Here is a 26,799-nt window from a genome sequence, read left to right as displayed (position 1 = left end):
AAAAATTGCGTGGTATGGGATGCAAGCAACAGGAGGGAAGGGTAAGTAATAAGGAAGGATATGGGAGGCCAGGAAAAGGGAAAAATGTTCTATGTAAAAACTATGAAATATCGTAGAAATATGTATTCATGCTGAAGGGAGGCTTGATTCAAAACAAGGGTTGATGCACGTAATAAATTAGTTATTTGTTTTGCAAAAATAGGGAATAAAAATAAAATAATGCTATTGACACGAAAGGTCTTCACCATGACAAGACAGATCATGCAGAATTTAAAAGTAAGAAGGGGAAATTCTACAGTTACATGGACATGCAACTCATAATCTCCGCCCCTAAAGTCACAGGTAAGTGATATCTGGCCAAAACGCTACAAAAGAGTATTCTCTATTCAGCTTGTACAATAACATCCCTGCCACACACCCTAGTGATGGCTTGCAGGGTATACATAAATAAATAATAATAAATAAATCATTATTTTTCGGCAAATAACCGCGTCGTTTGTAAATAATAAGTTTGTAAATAAAGGTTGCCACTAATGTGGAATTATGTCGATAGTGTCTACAAAAAAGTGTAAACTTCCCATGAACATTTTCTGTGTTACCTGTAGTGTTAAAGCGCACTAAATTTCTGACTTCTGTGAGGCCATTATAATCTCCAACTCCCGCTTCTCCTGCCTCAGGTGGATACTGACTCTGCCTCCTCCAGCCATCCTCACGCCGTGCGACCGACGCCGGCGGCATCGTAACCTTGACTTCTCCCTTGCCTCTCCAATTCAATGACCGGGAGAAAAAAGGTACCAATAGAATAAATGTGCGTGCCCGCGCTGAAGTACAATCGACGCAGGTCTGGCCTTATATGAGACTTCCTCTTCGCCCAGTCCTGAATTCCAGTTGGTTAACATGATTCACAAATTGAAAGAGCAGTAATTTGCAACAGATCTAGCTATTCAAGATTTAGATCCCGGTTGTCTTCGCATTGTCTTCAAATATTTCCAATTTTAATATTAAGTTAATAGAAGAGAAAGGAACAAAAGACCTTTTTTCTTCATGGTGCTTGACAAACCACCTCTAGGGTGACTGCATTTGTGTTGACTGTGACTCTGCATGTCCTGCCTTTGAGTGGTTTAGGTCTTATCGTATAAATTAGTGCTCGTGGTCAATTTTGTTCCTTCATTTTTAATGTCGTAAAATACTTTTAAAGGTTGAAATCAAAAATTGTTTGGAACACTGTTTTCTGTGAATCTATACATGAATGAGCACGTCTTTTTGGGGTTTTTAGCGAGCGTTTTTTCACTTTTCATAACCGCCTGAACATCCTCCCTTCTGGGGACGGTTTAAATTATTCTGGTATTAAATTTAAAAATTATTCTGGTTTGTATTCAACACCTGCTACACACTCTAGCGGTGGCTCACAGCGTATATAAATAAATAAAATAAATATGCGTACACATCGCTGTCCGGTGATTCGTTTTAACTCGGGAGGAAAGAAAATAAGTGCTCGTTCCGAGAACCACTAGAGCTAACCGCTTCACGTACATCGTTACGCAATTTTTTGACGAGCAGAGGGGATTTTACATGCAGGAAGAAAAGGAATCCCCCTACTGTTTATCCTGTGGCAACTTTCACCTTGGAGGAGGTCAATGTAGGGGTGGACAGAGGGGAGGAGTGGGGGCTCGCGAATTGCCGGCTGAAGGCGGCACCCCCTCCCGATAGCATGAAAAGAGGGCGACTGAGGGCTGCCTCCTTCAGACGGCGTTGTTGATCTGAAACGTGACGATGAAGCGGACGCTGGCCTTCGTCACACTCTACGCCGGCCTGCTACTGCAAATAGCATCGACCCATGGCGTGGCGTCGGGGGACCCGGTGGTGCAGACGCCCTTGGGTGCCGTGCGGGGCACCACCATGACGTCGAGATCCGGCAGGACGATATACGCGTTTCGAGGGATGAGATACAGCAAACCGCCAGTGGGAGAATTTCGGTTTAAGGTTGGCCAGGACTCTTCGTTATTGATTTAGGGAAATGTAATATTTTGGACCTTTCTTTCTTTTCAAATTTTCGTCACCGGTGATGTATTTAAGCACAAAGCAAAGGCGGGAACCTAAATGCCGTCGATGATTTACATTGCGATTCAAGATTTTCGTTTGCAGCAGTTATTTTTCTTCGTAACCCATCTGAACCGGAAGGATTTGTTTATTTTTGAATGTGCCAGAGTTTCTGTGTTGTCTATCTAAATGTTATAATAATATCATCCATCTTTCTAATATGTCTGACTGGGTATGTGAATATTTCTCACGCCTTGAAAGAAATTACGTTGAATATTTGTTTTTCATTTATTCATGCAACCCTGCAAGCCATCTCTAGGGTGAGTGGCAGGGGGAAATACACGCCAGAATAATTTTACCCGAACAAGACCCTACCGCGGTCGGACAATGTTATTATGATCCCTTATCGTTCGTGGAAAAAAATACATCTTAAAGCTATCTGTTCTACCCTTGATCTCTCTAATTTTATGGACGTGATCTCTTCTACCGTAGTGCGATGCTGGTAATAACACATTTTCAGCATCAACGCTAAAGAGACGCCCTTACAATTAATGCAAGGGATTTAATCTGTAATTTAACATTCACTCCGTGAGTGATTCCCAGCCTAACTCCTCAAATATATTGGATTCGCTACTACGTTTATCATAACAACGTTTTACAAAGATAGCTTCTCTACGCGGCACACGATCCGATTCGGCAATTAGAATTATTACAATTAAGCGACACTTGGCAATTAGAATTAAGCTAAAAAAGCACATGGTGCTGAATTTTTGGAAAAAGAGCAATTCCTTCCCGAACACTTACTGCGTTGGGAATAACGGAATGGAATATATAGACTCAATTAAATACCTAGTCATCACCCTCACTCACGATCTCTCCTGGGTGAAACACATACGGGGTATATGTGGACAAGCTAACAAAAAATTGGGATTTATTAATAAATAAAAATTAATCCAACTTCTTGAGGACCCCATATACCTGCAGCATATTCTAAATGAGGCCTAACCGGCGGAAGATAACATTTACCTTTGACCTTTTCATCACATTCACCTATTACTCTTCTAATAAATCCCAAAATAATGAAAGTTTTCATTATTTTTCCGTTCAATGAATATTTTCGGCTTCAAGCATTACACAGTAAAGAATTTTTATGTACAGCGAATCAGGAGGCTAATCCGGATAAAATTACGGGAAAAATGTAAATGTTATTACTGTGTTTATGGTTTTATGTAATCATACCCGAAGGTCGGTTTGGTAGGTGATGGTAGAGTCCACCCAGTACTAACGACGCCGTGTGAAATTCACACATCAGGGTAGGGGGGCCAGTTCCTTTCCCTGTGCCGGTTATTGCTTCCCATGAAGATCTGGTACCCGAAGAATCACATATCTTGGGTGGAGCTGCATGTGCCCAGAGACTTGCCCGGGAAACGAACCCGGGACCCTCCGGTCAGTAGTGCAACGTTCTACCCCCACGACTACCGCGACCAACCATATATATATATATATATATATATATATATATATATATATATATATATATATATATATGGTGGGTCGCGGTGTTACTTCCGTGTTACTTCGTCGAAGGAACACGGAAGTGTTGAATAAAAAACTTGGACAGCAACAAACAACATAAGAACCCATATAAAGAACACTCACACGTTATTTATTAATAACTTCGACGGGATTTAACTCCGTCTTCCTCAAAAGTATAGATATGTCATCATTGGCCGTTCAATCGGAAGATTTGTTGATTGCAGCCCGCTATCCTATCCTGTCAGGTACTAATTGGCTTACTTCCTGGTCTTTTTGCAGTGTACTTTCTTCTTTATTCATCCCATGTATTTATCCCTTGGCCTTCCTCTTGGGACTTTTCCTTCTAGTATATATTCACGAATCCATTGTGCCTGAGGGTGGGGCCTATCCATCTGGGTCTTCTTTTCTCTATGGTGTTTCATAAGGTCCGTTTTTCGCCTATTCTTCTGTATACTCCTTCATTTCTTATTTTATCTGTCCGTTTGATCTTAAGCGTCTCCCTCCAGCACCAGGTTTCGAAGGCTTCTAGTCTTTTCTGGTCCACTTTTCCGATGGTCCATGCTTCTGATCCATTGGGTACCAAGCTCCATACGAATGTTATAAGCAAATAGATGGACACAACTACTTAGTAAATATTTCGTTCCCCCTAACAAAACATAAACCAACATCCTTATCTAGTAGAAGCTTCTTTATATCTGTTTACTTACTTCTTCTCTTCATCCCGTTCAACATTCTAATCCTATTCTTGCCCTTTCCTAGTTTGCCTAACATTCTCCCCTCTGTCACAGTCCCACTGCTGCTACAAAAATAAAATATTTGTTGAAAAATTATATTTTCGGACGTTATTTAAGTGGTACTTACGGATCACTCAAAAACGTTTCCAAGGCTAAATATGGTTCAATATGAAGCTAAGGTAATCCAAGAGTTTTGATAACACTGAATGATATTTTCTCAGCCTCCAGTACCTGTTACGGATCCCTGGGGCGGGATTCTGAACGCCACTGAAGATGCAGCGTCGTGCCCGCAGGCCAGTGACTTCCTGAGCGGTCCCAAGTCGGAGGACTGCTTATTCCTTAATGTTTACTCACCGAAGGTATGACCACATACATTTTTCCGCAAAATATTCGACCCTAACCCTGAGCTGAATCTTCAAATTTATATTACTTTTTATTCAATAACATATCTTCGATTGCAAAAGAAGGCATGAATAATTTGACGGAATTAATGAATAGTTGTAAACTTAAGATTATTTCTTAGGTGTTAGCAGGAAAGTCGAGTGTATTGAACTCTTATTAAAGTTTGAGTCATACCTATAATCTTCCTCTTTTCAGTGTTTTTCTCTTAAGACCTATTTAGACGGGTCATTCTTTCTTTTCTGTTCATTCATGACGATTCTCCACGAAAAGGGAATATTTTTTTCTTTCATTTAGAACCTGTTACTAAACCCTGCCAAGTGTTCCTGGAACTCGAGGCGTAAACATAAAAGCAATACGGGATAGCTGTCTCAATGGCCATTTATTTTGGAATCAGGGCTACTTTTGGGAAAATAGAGAACTAATAAACGGAATTAATGTAATCTTTTACAGCTGCCAGACACAGAAAACAACCACCTCTATCCTGTCATCTTTTTCATTCATCACGGGGGCTGGTTTGATTTGTCCGGTCAGAGTAGTCTGTTGGGTCCACGGTACTTGCTAGACGAGGACATTGTGCTAGTCACGATTAACTACCGACTGGGCGTCCTGGGTGAGTAAAACCCTCCCCCAAAAATGGAACAAGGGGTGAATTATTCTTCTCACCCTGTGTTATGTGAATTCCCCCGTGATTACTTAATGCATGAGAAAAAATAACGTAAGTGTAACTTGTCCCTTTCAAAAATTAGTTTAGCCTGTACTGCTTATATGAAGCCAACCAAAGCTATTGTTTTGATTGCAATAGGATTATGAATAGCGAGACGATGAAAGCTGGACTAATATATTTTCATCGTGCAGAACTCTTCTTAACCGATCTGGAGTTCATTAAAGGGAAGAGGCGGCGAGTAAGGTAGCGGATAGGATACTCGACCACTGTAGGTGTTTTTTAGGATAGAGAGTCGTTCAATACGTAAGTCATTTAGTGGATGGCTAATATTTGTAGCTAGCGCAGATAAAATTATGGTAAACCATTTAAAAGAAACGAGCAACATTGGCATTAACACTGAAAGATATTAAACACACACTTCTCCACAAAGGCATGATAAATTACAGTCAGACATAAATACAGGCGTCATTCAATAGTTTCCCGACCAACTTTTCTCGGGATTCGGGAACGGGAAAGCGGCGGGAAGGAATTCCCGCCCGGAAACCGTATGCCCGGCGTTGAACCTTCGCAATTTCCCGAATGAGTCATTTCAGCCGGATCCGACACACCATATGCATATGCTAAATGATGCCTTCAACAAATGCATGGCACCTCGTGATCTAATAAAATGGTTTGTGGAAAGGAGCAACTGGACATGAACATATATTTAATTCGTCTTTTCATTTTTCAAGGCTTCCTCAGCACGGGAGATTCGGAGGTGCCCGGGAACAATGGACTGAAGGATCAGCTATTGGCGCTGAAATGGGTCAGGGACAACATCGCGAGCTTTGGCGGGAACCCGGATTTGGTGACCCTCTACGGGTACAGCGCCGGGGCTGTGAGTGTTCAGTATCATATGGCTTCGCCGAGATCTGCAGGTTAGTTGGTTCACACCACGACTCGTATAAAAGTGTCGTTTCTTCTCTTCAAATCTCAAGCAGCTCCTAGCCTACTTCCTCTAAAATGCCTGTCACTCTCGTCTTCCTACCGTAACAATTTTCGACGAATTTGTCGGAATCATTTTGTATTTATCTAACTGTTTCATCAACGCTTTCTCCCAAGTATTCCAAATACTTGCAGCATATTCCAAATGTGGCCTACTTATAGCAAAAGAAAACCTCTCTTTGAATCTATCAATCCATTTCCTCGCTACCCATTTAATTTAGTCATCTACATCTCTCATAATACTCTGCAAGCCCCCGCAAGGGTGTGTGGCGGGGGTTTTCGGTCACCACCAGTAAAAGAGAAAAAATCCGCATGCAAAACCCACAAATTCATACAAATCTACCCCAACGAAGTCGTATTTATTCATGCAAAAACCTTTATAACTTAAGCAAATGCAAATACATATATCTATTAACAATATATATACAAACCTACTGCACCGAGCATAATAGACCTACGAATATACCTTATGTCTATGCAACGTTTAATCTTGTCCTGACTTGTAAATTAAATGCATTAAAAATTTCTATAGACTTTAGCTTCTTACTATTATGATTCCTGACTATCCGGGGAAGGAACGAGTATTTATTTACGAAGCGAATTTATGTACGAGCGAACATTTATTATCATTTGATGACAATCCCCAGTTAGACCACCATTTAGTGATACAATCTAAATCCTGCGCTAAAATAAAACTTTATTCAAGCGCAGGATTTGGATTGCATTGCTAAATGGTGTTCTAACTAGGGATTGACAATAAATTATAATAAATGTTCGGTGGTAAATTTCTTTGAATGATCAACGGGATTTGCTAACAAATCAGCTGGAGTTGACATAGCAGTAGTTGATACGGTCAAATACATAGGTGTTACATTCTCAAAAGACTTAACTTGGGGGACTCACATACGTAAAGTCTGCGGTCAAGCATATAAAATATTGGGATTCATTAGACGTATTGTCGGCAAAAGTGACTCGAAGGTCAAGGAACGTTGTTACCACGCTCTTGTAAGGCCTCATTTAGAATACGCATGTAGCGTGTGGGATCCGAGTGAAAAAGGTCTCATTCGGGAAATTGAGAAGGTTCAACGCCGGGCAGCCCGTTTTGTTAAAAACTCTCACGAGATAACGCAAAGCGTCACCGAAATGCTCATGGAGTTGGGGTGGGAATCATTGGAAGAGAGACGATTCAATGCAAGATTGAAATTATTAAATAAATTCAGATCCGCCTGTTTCAGCACCGAGGTCTCGAAAATTATTCGTACTCCTACATACATTGGTCTCTTGGATCATGCATAGAAAACTCGGGAATTAGATGCAAGAACTAGTAGACTCAAGGACTCCTTCCCACGGACAATACGGGATAGCAACTGCAGGGTTATAGATAGCAAGAATTCAACTTGCCACCCTCGGCGTCTAGGGAATAATTAGTTCTACTTAAATGCATGCTCTTTCACTAACCTCATGTGCTATGTTATCTTAACCCATTCTTTCCGAATGACGTCATTAGTGTTCTGCTCATCTATTTTTAAGTCTCCCTTTTGATCCCTCGTCCCTCTCCGCGGGGGGAAATTCCTACTACCTGCGACGTTAGGGCGATAGGGATAAACCAACCAATTACCGACCCATTTCTTTAACATCGATCTCTTGTAAAATATTGGAACACGTTATTGTCACTAACATTATGAAATTTCTTGATAGTAGGAAAATACTAATCCACAACCAGCACGGATTTAGGAAAAGCAGATCTTGCGAAACACAACTTGGTCTCTTCATTCACGATATACTTAGATCGGGAGAAAACAACACCCAAGTCGATGCAGTATTCCTGGATTTCAAAAAAGCCTTCGACAAAGTCCCACACAATAAATTGTTACACAAACTTAAATACTATGGGATCAATGAGAAAATAATTAATTGGATTAGGGACTTCTTGTCAAACCGCAAACAAATAGTAGTCATAGATGGGTTGTGCTCAACGGAGAGAGATGTTACTTCGGGCGTCCCCCAGGGAAGTGTAATAGGGCCTCTTCTGTTCTTAATATACATAAATGACTTAAGCACACACGTTAGTAGCAATCTAAGGTTATTTGCTGACGACACGGTGATATACAGGGAAATAAGGAGCCAACTAGATCGCGAGCTACTCTCTAGAGACTTAGACAATATCTCGGGATGGTGCAATAAATGGGGATTAACACTTAATATAGATAAATGTGCAGTTTTGAAATTTTGGAATAAATGAAGCGAGGAACAGGATATAAACTACAAAATAGAGGGTTCAGTATTGACTACGGCAAATCAAGTTAAATATTTGGGGGTTGTTCTAACACCACGCCTTTCATGGGGAACACATATCAGGACAATATGCGGATCAGCTTTAAAGAAACTTGGCTTCATAAAACGGGTGGTGGGGAAATGTAATGAAAAAGTTAAAGAGAGGTGTTATTTTGCTCTAGTTAGACCTCATTTGGAATATGCCGCAAGTATTTGGGATCCGTGGGAGAAAATTTGGCAAAAAGAATTAGATAAAGTCCAGAGAAAATCCGCTAGATTTGTTAAAAATTGTTATGATAAAAACACAAGTGTGACAGGTCTCTTAGGGGATTTAGGCTGGGAACCACTTGAAGTGCGGAGAGAACAAGCGAGGCTTAGACTTTTAGAAAGGTTCAGAACAAACGAGTTTAAATATGACACTGAAGGAATTATAATGGCCCCACACTACTTAGGTAGATCAGACCACAAAGATAAACTAAGGGAGATAGATTCCAAGACAGATAGGTACAAATACTCATTCTTTCCCCGAACAATCAGTAATCATAATAGCAAGAAACCGAAGTCACTTTAGAAATATTAAAAACTTTGAATTTACAAGTCGGAACAAAATTAAACACTATAGAGATGTTAGGTATACTTTCAGGTGCATGTGTATGTTAGTTGGTAGTTTGAGTGTTTGCATGTGTGTGGGGTGTAAGTGTTCATGCATGAATGTATGCCATGTTTTTTTTTTTTTTTTTTATATATGATTTTGTCGTTATTGCATGCGATTTTTTTTTTTATTATTTTTCTTTTCTAAATTATGGGTGGTGTCCTAGCACCCCCCGCCACACGCCCTTGCGGCGGCTTGCGGGGTATTGAGTAGATGTAGATGTAGATGTATTTGTATCCGTCTGTGCTAGAATCTATCTGCCGTATTTTATATTTGTAGTCCAATCCACCTAAAGTGTATGCAATGGCCCCATAATGATTCCTTTAGTGTCATTGTTCTGAACATTACCAAAAGTCCTAAGTCTCGCCTTTTTTCGCGTCTCAAGTGACTCCCAGCCTGATTCCCCTAAAAAGCCTGCCTCACGCGTCATTTTATTGTAATAAGGGTATCTGGATGGTTGAGTGACTAGCGTACTGGCTTCCCGCCGAGACAGCCCGGGTTCGAATCCTGTAATTGGCAGATATTTTTTGTGAAATCCCGATCCCTACTTGAGGTGTTTTGTGAAGAGCACATTGAGTGAGTACGCCGTCAGCAGCATCGTCCGCAGGGATCCTGCGTGTGGTCCCCTGCGCTGCGCCTTTCGAGCAGCTTAGGCTAAGAAGGTGAGGAGAAATCTTCAACGATTTCAGGCGTTTCAATTCCTCCCCGCTCAGAGTAGCCTAGGCTTTTTCTTAGCTGGAAGGGCTGCCTCAGTGTCCAGGCTGGCATTGGGGTAAACCATAAATTAGGAAATAAAGGTTCCAGTGCTGACTACTGACAATCATGTAAAATATTTGTGGGTAGATCTAACACCACACCTTTCATGGGGAGCAAATGTCAGGACAATATGCAGATCCGCTTCAAAGAAACTCGGTTTCATTAATCGGGTGGTGGGGAAATATAATGAGAACGTTTAGGAGGGGTTTTATTTTGCTCTAGTTAGACCTCATTTTGAATATGCCACAAGTAATTGGGATCCTTGGGAGAAAATTTGGCAAAAAGAATTAGATAAAGTTGAGAGAAAATCTGCCAGAATCATTAAAAATTGTTATAATAAGAACACAAGTGTGACAGGTCTTTAAGGGGATTTACCCTGGAAGCCGCTTGAGATACGAAGAGGGCAAGTGAGACTCAGATCAGCCTAGAATAGGCCTCAATCTGCTGCGGCCCTTAATTCCCTCTATCCTACCGTGTTGTCTGCAAATAATCTAAGGTTGCTACCTATGCATGAACTTAAGTCATCAGTGCATGTTGAGAATATAAGTGGCCGCCCCTTTACAATTTCCTTCAAGAAGACCGAAATTATATCTACCAAATACCATGTTTTCTGACATAATATGAATTGCTATCAGAATTATAAGAATGACATTCCTTAAATTTTGCAGGTCTATTTCATCGGGCAATATCAAGTAGTGGATCAATCCTCTCCCGGTGGTCGATTACCAGGAATCCCATGAATCAAGTAAGGAGGCAAGCTAAATTTCTCAACTGTCCTCATGATGAGAAGGCCACACCGAAAGAAGTTGTGGACTGCCTGCGAGGTAAAGATGCTGAGGAAGTTGCCAAATCTTACTTCAATCTTGCGGTGAGTGATGTATAAGTAGCTAATTTTCTCCCACTCTTTTTATACTGTATTTTTGTCAGAAGGTTAAATTCACCTACCTTTCATAAATAATTACTGTTTTTAATATGTTCCATATAGTGTTCCTTAAAAAAATCCCAAGCAATCAAAAACTAAGGAATATTATACTTAAAATAATCACAAAATTTTCAAAAGCGGTCACATGAAAACAATATTTATTCCCTCAAATTGAGATGAAAGCTTTACCTGACATCTTGCCTTTAATTAGAATTTAAATAAATAAATCACTAACTGTAAAAACCCCTAAATCTATTTTTTGTTCAGTTCTTCTATAACATTGCACGATTGGATTGATTAAAAATTTATACTTATGGGCACCAACAATATTATATTTGTTCATAAGCTATAGGTATTCCCAGTTAAAATGCTTATCTCAAAAAATAAAAATTAAGTCATATGAATGAGCGGTGAGCATACGTATTCTGATTTTTAGGACACCCAGAGGAGCTACCAAGACCTGTATAAACATAGTTTTTTTAATAAAAAAACTTATTAATATATAATATTAATTTATTGCTATTTATGTATAATTTATAATTGTAGTATAATCTTCATCATATATTATGTACAAAGAATTAAGACAATCAATATAGCATACAATTACCGACAATCTTCATCATATACAATAGTAGCACAAATTAAAATTTATAAATGGCATACTCATTCTGGTCCTGCTAAGCCAGTCGGTTCTCGCTTGGCTGCAGGTGCCACGTAAACAAAAACGAGAGCTTAAAGTGTTGCAATTATAAAGCTACATACATTGTGTCATGTTTTGTATCAAGCCCTAATCCATTCTTTATAATAGCCAGTCTTTTATTATCCCTTTCATAGCGTTTAATGACTGTAATATTCTTAAATCTTTAGGTATTTCATTAAAAATTAGAGGCACAGTAACCTCCAATTTTTTCTACTACCTTGATTTGCATGAAGTTTTTTATTATATACTTCATATTTTCCCTTAATGGTGATTCATTTTTATTTAAATTAGGTATTTTATATTTGTCATAAAAATATTTTCCTATTATAATAGCTTATCTATACAGCCTGTTTACAGGTAGAATGTTTCATTTTTGAAAAATATTTCTCCCATCAAGAATATTTGCATTTTTTTATCTAGCCTGAGACATTTTCTCTAGGGTTTTTTTCTGTTTAATTTATTAATTTTTGTAGAACCAGTGCATCCCCAGACAGTTATTCTATATCTTAAAATACTCTCAACCAGTGCAAAATGCACTATCTTGATAACATTCAAACTTACAAAAATAGTAATCTAGTGTAATTTAATTTGTTATTTATTTTTAAAATATGTTCACCAAAGTTAATATTTTGATCAATGATTAGCCATAAGTAATTTTATTTATTTACTTGTTCCAGCATTGAGCAATTACAGTAATTGGGTAGGTAATGTGAATGAATCTGTAGTTGAATATCTATGATGTCAGAGGTTTTATGTTTCACTAACATGATTTTGGATTTTTTCTCATTGATAAAGAGATTATTATCATGCACCCATTTACTGATATTATTTAAGTCAAGTTTCATGCCCTGAATAGTTGATTTTAGTTCCGTATGCTTTGCTATGAATACTGCATCATCCACAATACTATATGAACTGGCAGAAATGACAGCACTTGAATATGGCAATTATGCAGATAATTATAATTAGTAAAGGGCCAAGAATAGATTCTTGTGGCACACCTGATCCTATCTCATGATATTCACTACACACATTATTTATTTTAGGGACAAAATTTCTATCATTTAAATTATTCGAAAACCAAAGGTGGCAAGGCCTATACAGTATAATTTTTTAACAATATATGTTTTTCTAGGATCGATAAGCGTTATTACCATATTAAGTCATATATCCATTCCATCTCTGATACTGTTCACAGCTAGTTCAATGACATGTGTGGCTCCTTTATTTATTTGGAAACCAAATTAAAAATTTTATAATATTTCATTCTTATTCATGAAATTCAGCACTTTGTCTGCCATAAACCTTTCTATGATTTTTGAAATGGCAGTTAGTATTGAAGGATTCAAGTTTTCCCGGCATATGGTATTCAAGAAGTTCTCTCAGGTTTCCCACCAGGTCAGGTTGCAGTACACTGATGTTTCGAAGGCTGACTCTGCCATCGTCTTCAGGGTGAACATCAGTGTACTGCAACCTGACCCGGTGGGAAACCCGAGAGAACTTCTTGAGCAGTTAGTATTGATATTGAGTGATAATTATTCAAGTCTTCTATGAAATCCTCCATTGTAAATAGGTCTTATAACAGCTTTTTTTTCAACCATTAGGCATTGCTGCATTCCATATTGAATGATTTACAATACCCTTCAATACTAGCAATATATTAAAGCACCTTTTCAGGTCCATTATTCTATTAGCAACATGACCCATTGGTTTCATATCCATTTTGTTAATGATCTTATGCATATCATCCTCAAATGCTAAATTTATTACTATGTTATTTACTTGGTTCTTTGTATTTACCAAACTCAGTGGAATTTTACAAACATCTTTTAGGCAAGTTATTTCTTTGGTGAAATGTTTAGAAAATCTGGAAGTGATCGCTTAAATGGAATTTTTATGACCAAAATATCTTATTAGTTCTTTATCTGTATGGCACTTGATTTTTCTTCCTGTTAAACTGTTTATAGTAGCCCATGTTTTCCTTATACTAGCCTACTTTTGCAACGCCCATATATATCTCCATTGTTTATGTCCCATTCTTCCTGTTCCATATTGGCCAGACCAAGGTTCATTCATTGACCACTTGCAATGCTTGTTTTCTGTGTTGTAGCTTCATCATCACACCTTAACTATGATCATTGGCAGTCAGGAAATTTCCCCTCCTGTTTCTTCTTCTTAGACATGTTCCTCCAAGTACTTTCAGATAATCCAGAACAGGAGAATTGTGTGTTTTTATCACACACAGTACAATTAACATAGGAACCATCTTTCGGAAGTGATTTGCTTCATTTTCCACATAACATGATGATCAATTTTTCCGGAGTAAATATAAACTCTAAGTATTTTTGCCAATATTAGTTATAATAGCATGTATGTACACACATGAAAACTACCACCAATTCCAGGAACATTTAAATAGCAAATGACATTGAAAAATCCATTTAGCACTGAACCCGCATTAACATAATCATGAAATACCACGATACACCAAGAGGTAGACCACTCATGCACAAAACTTCATTTGTTTTTGAGAAATCACATACTCTACATAATATCCTGTAAGCTAGAGCTAAGGTAAATTGATGAATAAGGAGGACCATATAGTAATTCACTTATATAAATGACCACCACCATATCAGCAGGACAGGTAATAGATAAATAGATAGATAGAGGTCTTTATTTGGACAAAATTGAGACATAATGGTCCCTTCTTCCATTTAACCCATAAAGAACAGCAATACAGAACAGGCAATACAGAACTGGAAAGCAAGGAGGGGAAAATATTGTTATACCTGGGCAATGAAACTTGAGGACCTCACACCTGACGCCACATGCAGAAAAGATGTTACCCTGCTGATTAATGTTTTGTCGACGATTAATGAGCTTAGTTTATGCCATCCCCTTCTTCATTTTCAGTCAGGATAACCCTTCTTAGAATGGTGATCATATTAATATTTGTGTAGAGGTGATATGATTGGGATTGTACCAGCAAGATTGTTGGCGATGCCCCCCCCCCCGACACATGCCCTTGCAGAGACTTGCAGGGTATTGTGTAGATGTGGAATGGTGGTGATATCAAATTGCTAAATCCACACCTAAATCATATCTGCATCTACATCTACATAATACCCCCCAAGATACCGTAAAGGCGTGTGGTGTGGGGTGTAAGGTCACCAGCCATGTATACACATTCCCAATTATTACACCTCTACTCAAACATCAGTTTCATCATGCTCTACAATAAAGTTAATAACAAGAAGGAAGGTACTTAAATGCAGCAATATTCAATGACAGGATATTTTCTGGATACTTTTGTAATGTTATCGGCGGTAGCTTGCTTAAGGGATTGTAGTGGTTTCCTTCACACTGACAGTGAGGTAGGGGTTGATATTCTCGGCCGAGTCTTCCAAAGCGCTTTCACGAGCGATGTTGCCGCCGCGGATCTCCCAGATACGGTGCATACCCTTGTCATGGCGGGTATTGTAGCGGAAGAGCAAGGAAATGTCAGGCTGCTTAATGAGATTGAACCCGACATATCCCCGGGGCCCCAAAAGTGTGCCAGCTAAGGTGTTGAAACATTTGACTCCTAACATCGCCCCAAACCTCTAGACTATGTTTAATGGGTCACTCACAGGGTGCACGGACCCTGAGAGTTAGAGGACCGCGCAGATGGCGCCTGTTTTTTGGGGTGATGACAGACAGGACCCCAGTTGTTGCAGACCCATTTCTCTCGCTTCTGCGTCTTACTGGGTTTTGCAGCGCATTGTTTTCGGTTCGATGGTTAAATGCCTCGACGGTATTAACTTTTTGAGTAGCAGTCGGCATGGATTTTGGAAAGCCCTCTCATGCGAGACCCAATTGGTTCTATTAACACATGACTTGCTTTCGTCGGATGAGAGTGGCAGGCGGGTAGATGCTATCTTTTTGGATTTTTAGAAGGCGTTTGATGGGGTTCTCCATGGTAGGCTGAGTCATTGGTTGAAGTTCGCTGGTATTAGTAGGATCGCGGTGGATTAGCACTTTCTGTCAGAGTGGGAGCGGACGGTAGTCCTTAGTAGCGATGGTTCCGACAGCTTGCGGGTGACCTCGAGTGTGCCTCAGGTAAGTGTTGTTAGGCCGTTGCTTTCTTGATTTTTGTAAGCGATTTGGGCAACGAAGTGAAGGGCAGGATTGAGAGGTCCGCGGATGACGCGTTCATTTATCGGGGGCTTTCTGGGGAGGAGGAATGTTTGGTGCTGGCAAAGGATTTGGAGTAGTAGTTGCAGTTTTTAGGGGAGGCGACCGACAACTGAGGTCATTTGCGCCATAGGGGATGGACAGGAAAGGATGAAGAGTGGAGAGAAACCCGGCGTCGGCATTAGCCTACTCTTTACGAAAGGCGCCAAGGGATCCGCAGTTTAACGTCCCATCCGACGGACGACGTTCTCACTCAAAGTGCCCTCCACAAAACACCTCAAGTAGGGATCGAGATACCTCTGAAAAATATTCAACACCGCCGGGATTTGAACCCGTGCCCTCTGGGTGGGAAGCCAGTACGTTAGCCCCCGCACCATCTCGATCCCCAAGGATTTGGAGTGCCTTCGAAATGGTACACATATTAGCAATTGTTATTGGGCCGTAACAGGTATTTTCGTTGCTTGGGTTTCATTGAGAGATCAAAGAGATGATTTTTTGCAGGCTGGCTGGAGTGGACTTGGAAGGGGTTGACACGGTGAAATGTCTGGGTGTTTCTGTGACTAAAGACTTGCCATGTGGCACCCACATGCATGGGGTCTGCGGGCAGGAAAATAAACATTGGAATTTATTATATGCATTGTTGGCGGGATTGACAAAAGGGTGGGGGAAGGATGTTGCCATGCCCTTGAGAGGCCTCATTTGTAATGTGCATGTGGTGTCTGGGATCCGACTGAGGCCTCGTTCGAGAAGTTGAGACGCTTCAACACACGGCAGCCCATTTCTTTGGGAACTGGTGCGGTGGGACGACGAACGCCGCAGAGGTGCTTCTGGTGTTCGGCTGGGAATCATTGGATGGGGGACCTTTCAGTACTGGGTGGAACTTACTTGGTAGTTTCAGAGCCGCATGTTTCAGCGCTCTCGCAGGTTGTTCGAGCTCGAACGTGCATTAGTCGCTTGAGTCATGAATGCAGGGCTCATGAGTTGGGTGCTAGATCTGGCGGATTTTGTCACTCGTTCGTCCCGTGGACAGTGCGGGGTGGTAGTTGTGGGGTTGGAGATGGCAGGGATCCCGCTTGACCACGCCACCGACAGCGTATAGGGAGTGATTAATTTTACTCAAATGCATCCACTCTCCCTAGTCTTGTGTGTTTTGCTGCCGGGGCCCTTTCCGTATGGTCGTGTGGGACTGCTGTACGGGAATGTAGTGCTTCTTACAATATTTCTTCCCCTGCTTTGTTTTTTCAAGCTTCTCCTTCTATCCCTCGTCTCTCTCTTTGAGGGGGGGCGCCTCCGCTACCTGCTATGGTGTGTCGTGTTCCCTACCTGCGTCTTTGGGGGCGTGAACCGTAGGTTACGTATCTGTGTGATAGTAGGATTTCCCTTTATTTATTTTCAATTCTAGTTTACAAGTTATTGGATAGCTTTTTACTGCATTCTTAAGTGCATGTGTAAGTTAGTTGATAGTATACTATATATTTGCATGCGGGTGAGGTAAAAAGGTTTTATATGAATGTATACCCCTCTGTGGATGCATATTTGCATAACTTTGTTGGTTTTGCCTAAGCTCTTATTCCCTTTTACAAGTGGTGATCCAAAGCCCCCGCCATGCGCCCATGCGGCGGCTTGCGGGGTATTATGTAGATGTAGATGAAACATTCAACTTGCCACCGACCGACCGACCTTCGGGTTGATTACTGTGTTTATGGTTTATATATATATATATATATATATATATATATATATATATATATATACAAATATATAAAAACACAGATGTAGATTTTTAGAATATAGAGACACAAAGAAAGGACACCCACAATTTGTTATTTTACGTTTCGACAGCACGGCTGTCGTCTTCAGAATTCTGAAGACGACAGCCGTGCTGTCGAAACGTAAAATAACAAATTGTGAGTGTCCTTTCTTTGTGTCTCTATATTCTAAAAATCTACATCTGTGTTTTTATATATTTGTGTGTCGCTGAAGAGCGTTCCATTTCGAAGATATTTTATATATATGTATATATATATATATATATATATATATATATATATATATATATATATATATATATAAACAATATATATAAACAATAAAATAATATATATATATAGTGCAATACACAGTAACACACAATATATAAACACAAAAAAAGAAGAACACTCACACGTTATTTCTTGATATTTCGACGGAAACAATCCGTCTTCATCTGAAGATATAGAACTTCTATATATTCAGATGAAGACGGATTGTTTCCGTCGAAATATCAAGAAATAACGTGTGAGTGTTCTTCTTTTTTTGTGTTTCCATATTGTGTGTTACTGTGTATTGTACTATTCGGCACTTCCGTGTTACGTCTACGAAAGCATTTATATATATATATATATATATATATATATATATATATATATATATATATATATATATATATATAACTATATATATATATATATATATATTTATTTATTTATTCAACTCAATCAACAAATCAATTTAAACACCTTTTCCCGATCCAACATCATGCACTTTTCTACTTGGTGCTTTTACCCTCTCCACGCCACCTTTTGGCGTATCTCAGGATAATTGTGAAGATATAGGTGAGGAAAATAACGTTGACGCCTTCTATATTTCTGAAATCTGTGTTTTTGCTACCGTTCGCAAATTACATAGGAATGGCAGATGGACCCAGGGATCTTCTTTGCCCCGGTGATCGAAGCAGAAGGCAGTTCGGCTCAACCTTTCCTCACAGATGATCCAGAGTCTATTTTCCGATCAGGAAAATTCGCCCAAGTGCCGTGGATTACAGGAACTACCGACAACGAGTCAATGGAAAGGGCATTAGGTCAGTAACAATTGGATTTTGAGACATTCGAGTTTTACGTTAAAAATAAATGCTCCAATTTTTGCTCAACAACAGTGACTTTATTTTTAAATAGAACTGCCTGTTGATCATATTTTCAAATGTTCATGTATATTTCTTCGTTCAAAATATTCCGCTAGCCGGCACAAGGGTGTACGGAGGGCGGATTTACATCACCAGACTCATATATAAAATATGCATAACATATATAGAAAGTTATTATTCACGTGGCAATAGATATAAGGAAAAGAGATAGGATCACACCCAAAAGACGAACACAAGAATAATGAGGAAGATGTAATTGAGCAGATCATAAGGGTAAGAAAGTTTTCTCAACCACGAGTTGAACCATGGGACCACGGTTCCATTCTACGTCGTCATATTCATGTCCTTTCCTCTCCTGCAGGCCGCCGCTTGGGTCTGTGGCAGTGGAAAAGGGCGTATGGAGCTACGATACGTATCAGAGAACCTGCCACTCTCTGAAGAATCAATACAGCCTTCAACGATTCCCGCATACCTAACCCTACATGAATATTTAAAATTCTTTAATCTGAACCCAAATGGAATATACCTATCAGAAAACTTCATAAATGGACAAAGAACCGTAAACAGCCTTCAACTGGCAGTAGTTAAAACCGAGTCCTCTGGACTGAGAATTTTGGGCTTCATTGGAATATCTACTTAAGGGAATGACTAATGTCTGTTGAATAACTTTTTATGGTTCATTTTTACTCCCACCATTTTCGTATCACAAAGAACTATTTAAATAGGCGAAGTTGGCACTTGTTTTTTACTTTACGTCAGCATGTATTTAAATTGGCACCTTTTTTTTCGAGATTTTTTGTGAATGTTTTTTCCTGTGTCCCTTTCCTTCCCCTATCCCTCCCCCATCCCACCCGGTGCCTGCACCTTCTACCACATACCTTTTGGGTGGATTGCGGGGTTTTATAGGTAGATGTAGATATAACTTGTTATTAAATGTGTGGTGAGGAATAATTCCCTTCCACTTACTCCAGCTGCGACTTCCACGGTTCAATGGAAATGCAGATGTAAACATAAAATAAAAACTAAACGTCAGAGGTAAAACAACGCTTCCCTAAAATAATTTTTTGGTATCATTTCAGCTATTATAAACAACGAAACAGCACTGGAAGATTTCTCTAAGAACTTCGAAAGAATAGCACCGATTCCATTTTACTATGAGAGGGGAACCCCTTCATCAATGGAAAAGAGCCGTAAGCTGAAGGACTTCTACTTCCCTGGAGGCATCACCAACGAATCTCTGCAAGCAATTACTGACGTGAGTACGTATCTCTACCGGAATATAAAAATATGCTCATTAGGTCTTATCTGCATCTTCATCAACATAATACCACGCAAGCCGCCGCAAGGGCGTGTGGCGGGGATTGTTAGGCCACGACCTGTAAAAGGGAACAAACCCATAGAAAGCCAACATATCCATGCAAACCTATGCCCACAGCGGCGTATACATTCATGAATAAATTCTTTTAACTAACAACCTTAAAATACATATAATATTAACTGACAAACGATTGCAACTTAGGATTCAATAAAAAAATTATCCAATAATGTGTAGGCAATTTGGTAAGCAAGAAGCGAAATTACATTACCACATGGAAATGCAGCATACAACGGTCTCCTCCCCCCGATCAAGTCAATACTGAAACTCTATTTTGTAGTTTATATCCTGTTCCTCGCTTCCTTTGTTCCAAAATTTCAAACTGCGCATTTATCTATATTAAGTGTTAATCCCCATTTATTGCACCATTCCGAGATATTATCTAAGTCTCTAGAGAGTAGCTCGCGATCTAGTTGGCTCCTTATTTCTCTGTATATCACCATGTCGTCAGCAAATAACCTCAGATTGCTACTAACGTGTGTGCTTAAGTCATTTATGTATATTAAGAACAGAAGAGGCCCTATTACACTTCCCTAGGGGACGCCCGAAGTTACATCTCTCTCCGTTGAGCACAACCCATCTATGACAACTATTTGTTTGCGGTTTGACAAGAAGTCTCTAATCCAATTAATTATTTTCTCGTTGATCCCATAGTATTTAAGTTTATGTAACAATTTATTGTGTGGGACTCTGTCGAAGGCTTTTTTGAAATCCAGGAATACTGCATCGACTTGTGTGTTGTTTTCTCCCGATCTAAGTATATCGTGAATGAAGAGACTAAGTTGTGTTTCGCAAGATCTGCTTTTCCTAAATCCGTGTTGGTTGTGGATTAGTATTTTCCTACTATCAAGAAATCTCATAATGTTAGTGACAATAATGTGTTCCAATATTTTACAAGAGATCGATGTTAAAGAAATGGGTCGGTAATTGGTTGGTTTATCCCTATCGCCGCCTTTATAGATGGGAGTTATATGGGCTAGCTTCCAGTCGCGAGGCACTGAGCCTTCATCTATCGATTTTAGAAAAACAATGTGTAAAAATGGAGCAATGTCTTCAGCTAATTCCTTTAATATTCTAGCAGGTATTTCTTCCGAACCAGGTGCATTTTGTGCTTTGATACTACGGAGCAGATGTACTATTCCCTGCTTGGTCAGTGTAAGATCGCTCATGTGTTACCCGGTCGGGTGTGGAGGATCGTTTGGTGCGTTTGTGTTTTTATTGACATAGATTTCTATACACTACCGCGAATAGACTACCGGGTCTATAGACTGTACTAACTCACCCTTAACGAAATGTATGTTTATTTGTTTTAAGCGATACATTAAAATTATATTCTTTGCAGATCTACACGGATTCGGCCTTCCTTTATGGAGCAGATCGCGCTGTCAAACTTATCTCCGAAATGAGCCGATCACCTGTGTATTACTATCAGTACATCTACAGAGGCAGATTCGCACATATGCCCTCTGAACCTGGAATGGACAAACCTAGAGGTAAGTATGGTATAGATTTAAAATTAGCTGCCATACACTCTTGAGGCGGCTGGCGGGGTAATTTACATCATCTACATTTAAAGAACACCACACAAGCCCCCGCAAGAGTGTGTACCGGGGGGTGTTAGGTCAGAACCCGTAAAAGAAAACAAAACCACATACACATCCCTTTAAACATTTACGCACAGTATGAGGTACTAAAAATTCATCCAATATCGTGCGAGCTAGAATTTGAAAAGTAAGAAGGTTAAATTCCACTACCACATAGACATGCAACATACTACAGTCTCCTCCCCAAGGGAATAGGGAATGTAATCCAATGCTGGAGGTAGCGGGAGGGTCGCCCCAAAGAGAGAAGGATGAAAGGGGAAATTTAAAACAAAAAAAACAAAGCCAGCAATACTGTAAAGAGCACTACATTATTTAATTGCATTCTAATGTGGCCATGCGGGAAGGGTTTTGGCATCAAAACACAGAAGGTTAGTGCAAGTGCTTAGAAATCTACATCTACATAGTGCCACGCCGGTAGGGTGTGTGACGGGGGTGTTAGGTAAAACACCCCCGCCACACCACCTGTAAAAAGAAACAAACCGCATGCAAAATAGCACATAAATGCAAACCTATACCCACAGTGGCGTATCTATACATCTCTATAATATGAATCCGTGTTGATTGCCACTTTAAAAGTTAATGCTATCAAGGTGTCTCATTATTGAACTGACAATTATGTGCTCTAAATGCTCATGCAATTTTCCACGTTGTTGTTTTGCATGTGGTATTGTTCCTTTTTACGGTTGGTGACGTAACACCCCCGCCACACGCCCTTGCGGGGTATTATGTAGATGTAGATGGAGTTGGTGTGGGAATCATTAGAAGAGAGACGATTCGATGCATGATTGAAATTATTAAATAAATTCAGATCCGCATGATTTAGCACCGAGGTCTCGCAAATTATTCGTACTCCTACATACATTGGTCGCTTGGATCATGCATATAAAATTCGGGAAATAGATGCCAGAACTAGCAGACTCAAGGACTCCTTCCCACGGACAATACGGGATAGCAACTGCAGGGTTATAGTTAGCAGAAATTCCACTTGCCACTCTCATCGTCTAGGGAAAAATTAGTTCGACTTAAATGCATTCTCTTCCACTAACCTTGTGTATTTTGTTATAATAACCCATTCTTTCCGAATGACCTCATTCGTGTTCTGTCCATCTGTTTTTACGTCTCCCTTTCAGTCCCTCGTCCCTCTCCTTGGGGGCAAATTCCTGCTACCTGCAACGTTGGGTCGCATTCCCTGCCTTTTACAGACTCTTTGGGGGGTAGAGTGTTTCGTGGTGCATTTTCATGTGTTAGTGATGTCTCAATTTCTTGCTTGTTGTGTCCCGGTTTCCGTGTTGTAGGATGGCTTTCGTGCTGCATCCCGGGGTGCAGTTTTTTGTTGGTTTGCGGTATATGTGTTTGCATTAGTATTGGATGAAGGGATTTTTGCATGAGTGTGTGCGCTACTGTGGGTGTAAATTTCCACGTTGTTGTTTTACATGTGGTATTGTTCATTTTTACGGTTGGTGACCTAACACCCCCCGCCACACGTCCTTGCGGCGGCTTGCGGCGTATTGCGTAGATGCAGATGTAGATTTCGGTGACGCTTTGCGTTTGATCGTAAGAATATTTTACAAAACGGGCTGCGTTGGACGGCGTTGAACCTTATCAATTTCCCGAATGAGGCTTTTTTCGCTCGGATCCCATACGCTACATCACGTATACCCTCATGCTAAAATCCTTTCATTTTATACGCATGCAAATACACATCCTATCATCAAACAAACAATTGCACCTTGAGATGGATTAAACAAATTATCTAAGAACGTGCCGGCTAGAATATGGAAAGTAAGAAAGCGACATTTCATATGCATAATAAACACATAAATGCAAAACTACACCCACAGTGGCGTACACATTCATGCAAAAATCCTTTCATCCCGATGATACAAGTGAGCCTGAATTTATTTAGTAAGTTCACCCTAGCATTGAATCGTCTTTCTTCCAATGATTCCCACCTCAACACTATAGACATTTCTCTGGCATTAAATAAATGAAAAACTCCAATAGCCGTAAACAGTTTAACTATTTACTTTAACTATAAATTGTTTATAGCTATTGGAGTTTTTCATTTATTAATACTACTAGCCGTAAGAGCTCAATTCTATCAATATTTCTTATTATTATATAGATTTCTCTGGCACTTTTCGTTTGAGCTGTTAACAAAACGGACTGCCCGGCGTTGAACCTTCTCGATTTTACGAATGAGGCCTTTTTCACTCGGATCCCATACACCACATGCATTTGCTAAATGTGGCCTTTAAAGAGCGTGGTAACAACGTTCCTTGACCTTGGAGTCACTTCTGCCTAATGCTATTAATACATCCTTATTTTTTATATGGTTACACGGTATTGTGGAGATGAAGTAAATTTGCAGACGTGATTTAGAAGTAAAATTTTCACCCAGCCTGGGTGGAATGCTACATTTACATTTACAGAATACCCCGCAAACTGCCGTAAAGGTGTGTGGCGGGGGTTGTTAGGTCACCACCCGTAAAAAGGAACACAACCACGTGCAAAATTACACATAATGCCTCCTGAACGCTTGAGGCTTGAGTCGCATGTATTGGATTATGTGTAGTATGGCTGGTGGTCTAATACCCCCTACCGCAGATCCTTGCAAGGACTTGCAAGCTAGTTTCAACATTTAGATTAATTTTTTAGATACAAATGCTGGTATACCATGATTTTACATGCCGTACGATTTCTTGTTTATTTAATGATATTCTAAGCCTACGTCCATTAATGTCATGTTCCCTTTCCATTTAGATTTTTTAAGTTATAATCTTTCTCTTCAGGTGCCGTACATCACGACGACCTGATATACTTGTTCTCCAGTACGATATTCCCTTTCATCGAGGATGACTTCCCTGAGGCCCTTGTGTCGAAGCGGCATATCCGAATGTGGGCCAATTTTGCGAGAACTGGGTGTGTACATTAAGTGATAAAGAGCATGAGGATAAGACTAGATAGCATTTTAAGGAAGAACAAGAACCAAAAAATATAAAGAAAAACACGAAATAGGGAGAGGAAAAGATGAAAGCCTTAATTTTAGAGAAAAATTGTATCTACATCTAAACTATAGGCTATAAGGTTGTGTGACGGGGTGTTATAGGTCACCATCCGTTAAACAGAATAAAACTACACGCAAACCCTACATAATTTTGCTAATATAGATCCACAAAGTCGTTTATATTCATGTAAAAAACTTTATCAGTTACACACATGCAAATACATTAACTATCAACTAACATGCACCTACGTATGCTTTACATTGTCTAATCTAAGATAAACTAAGGGAGATAGATTCCATGACAGATAGGTACAAATACTCATTCTTTCCCCGAACAATCAGAAATCATAATAGTAAGAAACCGAAGTCACTTTAGAAATATTAAAAACGTTGAATTTACAAGTCGGAACAAAATTAAACACTATAGAGATGTTAGGTATACTTTCAGGTGCATGTGTATGTTAGTTGGTAGTTTGAGTGTTTGCATGTGTGTGGGGTGTAAGTGTTCATCTACATCTACATCTACATCTACTGAATACCCCGCAAGCCGCCGCAAGGGCGTGTGGCGGGGGGTGTTAGGACACCACCCGTAATTTAGAAAAGAAAAAGAGAAAAAACCGCATGCAACCACAAAATCATATATACACAAAAAAAACATGACATACATTCATGCATGAACACTTACACCCCACACACATGCAAACACTCCATCTACATCTTAAACACACATGCACCTGAAAGTATACCTAACAGCTTTGCAGTGTTTAACTTTGCTCCGACTTGTAAAATCAATGTTTTCAATATTTCTAAAGTGACTTCGGTTTCTTACTATTATGATTTCTGATTGTTCGGGGAAAGAATGAGTATTTGTACCTATCTGTCATGGAATCTATCTCCCTTATTTTATCTTTGTGGTCTGATCTACCTAAGTAGTGTGGGGTCATAATAATTCCTTCAGTGTCATAGTTAAACTCGTTCGTTCTGAACCTTTCTAAAAGTCTAAGCCTCGCTTGTTCTCTCCGCACCTCAAGTGGTTCCCATCCTAAATCCCCTAGGTTCATGCATGAATGTATGCCATGTTTTCTTTTGGATATATGATTTTGTGGTTATTGCATGCGGTTTTTTTTTCTTTTTCTTTCCTAAATTACGGGTGGTGTCCTAACACCCCCCGCCACACGCCCTTGCGGCGGCTTGCGGGGTATTAAGTAGATGTAGATGTAGATCTATCTTTAGATCAGTGTAGAAATGATAGATTATGAGGTGAATAACAAGTAGAGTCAAGATGTCACTTTTCCCATGAACGATAAAGGATCAGAATGACGTGCAACAGCGCTAAGGGGGAAAAGTATTTTGGGTCAAAAACAGTATGGTGTGTATTCACCAGCTACCCCACACCCTAGTAGTGGCTTGCAGGGTACTAAAAACACCAGGTATACACGCATCGTCTAATCTTATCTCGTCTTAAATTAGAATGCCTTTAATATTTCTAAAATGACTTTGATTTATTACCCTAATGATTTTTAATTATCCTAGGAAAGAACCAATATTTGCATCTATCTATGGATGGTGACTAAATAATCCCATCACACGCCCTTGCAGCTGCTTGCGGGGTATTAAGTAGATGTAATTATGCATTATATTTTTTATTAATACAATTTTGTAACATTCAATCTTATTTGGTGAATGAAAATGGATTCATTTTCCTTTACAGGAATCCCACCCCAGACGCTAGTGGCCAGGAAGACCACTTGATTACGACTTCTTGGTTACCGCATACTCCTGATGAACTCTCTTACATGGAAATCGGGGAGGAACTAATAATGAAGCGATCCCTGAGGCAAGAAAGGTTGGCTGTATGGACAGATGTATGCTCGACATGAGAAGACCTGCTAAGAAACCCAAGGAAACATGAAACAAAACGAGGAACTTTATGAAAAGGAGAATGATAGAATGAATTTTTAAATTAGGATTCTGCAATTATTATTCTCTCTCTAGATATTGGCAGTTCGCATTTATATGAAAAGTATTCAAACCATTTCTGAGTTAAAATAAAAAAGCATTTTTTTCCAAA

At 39.6% G+C, this 26,799-nt stretch overlaps 1 protein-coding gene across 1 annotated transcript; it reads left to right on the top strand.

The window, feature by feature from the left end:
* Nucleotides 1-1,760: 1,760 nt before the first annotated feature.
* On the top strand, nt 1,761-26,799 carry LOC139696590 (juvenile hormone esterase-like). The gene is made up of 10 exons (XM_071595394.1): nt 1,761-1,983; nt 4,532-4,669; nt 5,163-5,322; nt 6,108-6,293; nt 10,711-10,910; nt 18,508-18,679; nt 19,822-19,997; nt 21,460-21,610; nt 24,514-24,643; nt 26,440-26,799. Exons 1-10 carry the CDS (start codon nt 1,774-1,776, stop codon nt 26,606-26,608), a joined length of 1,692 nt encoding a protein of 563 aa, XP_071451495.1. The 5' UTR covers nt 1,761-1,773; the 3' UTR covers nt 26,609-26,799.

This window comes from Hetaerina americana, unplaced genomic scaffold (genome assembly GCF_022747635.1).
Source record: "Hetaerina americana unplaced genomic scaffold, ioHetAmer1.1.p SCAF_7, whole genome shotgun sequence".
In the NCBI taxonomy this organism is placed as follows: Eukaryota; Metazoa; Arthropoda; class Insecta; order Odonata; family Calopterygidae; genus Hetaerina; species Hetaerina americana.
The sequence above is the reverse complement of the archived record's forward strand: the minus strand, read 5'-3'. Positions and strand labels throughout refer to the sequence as shown.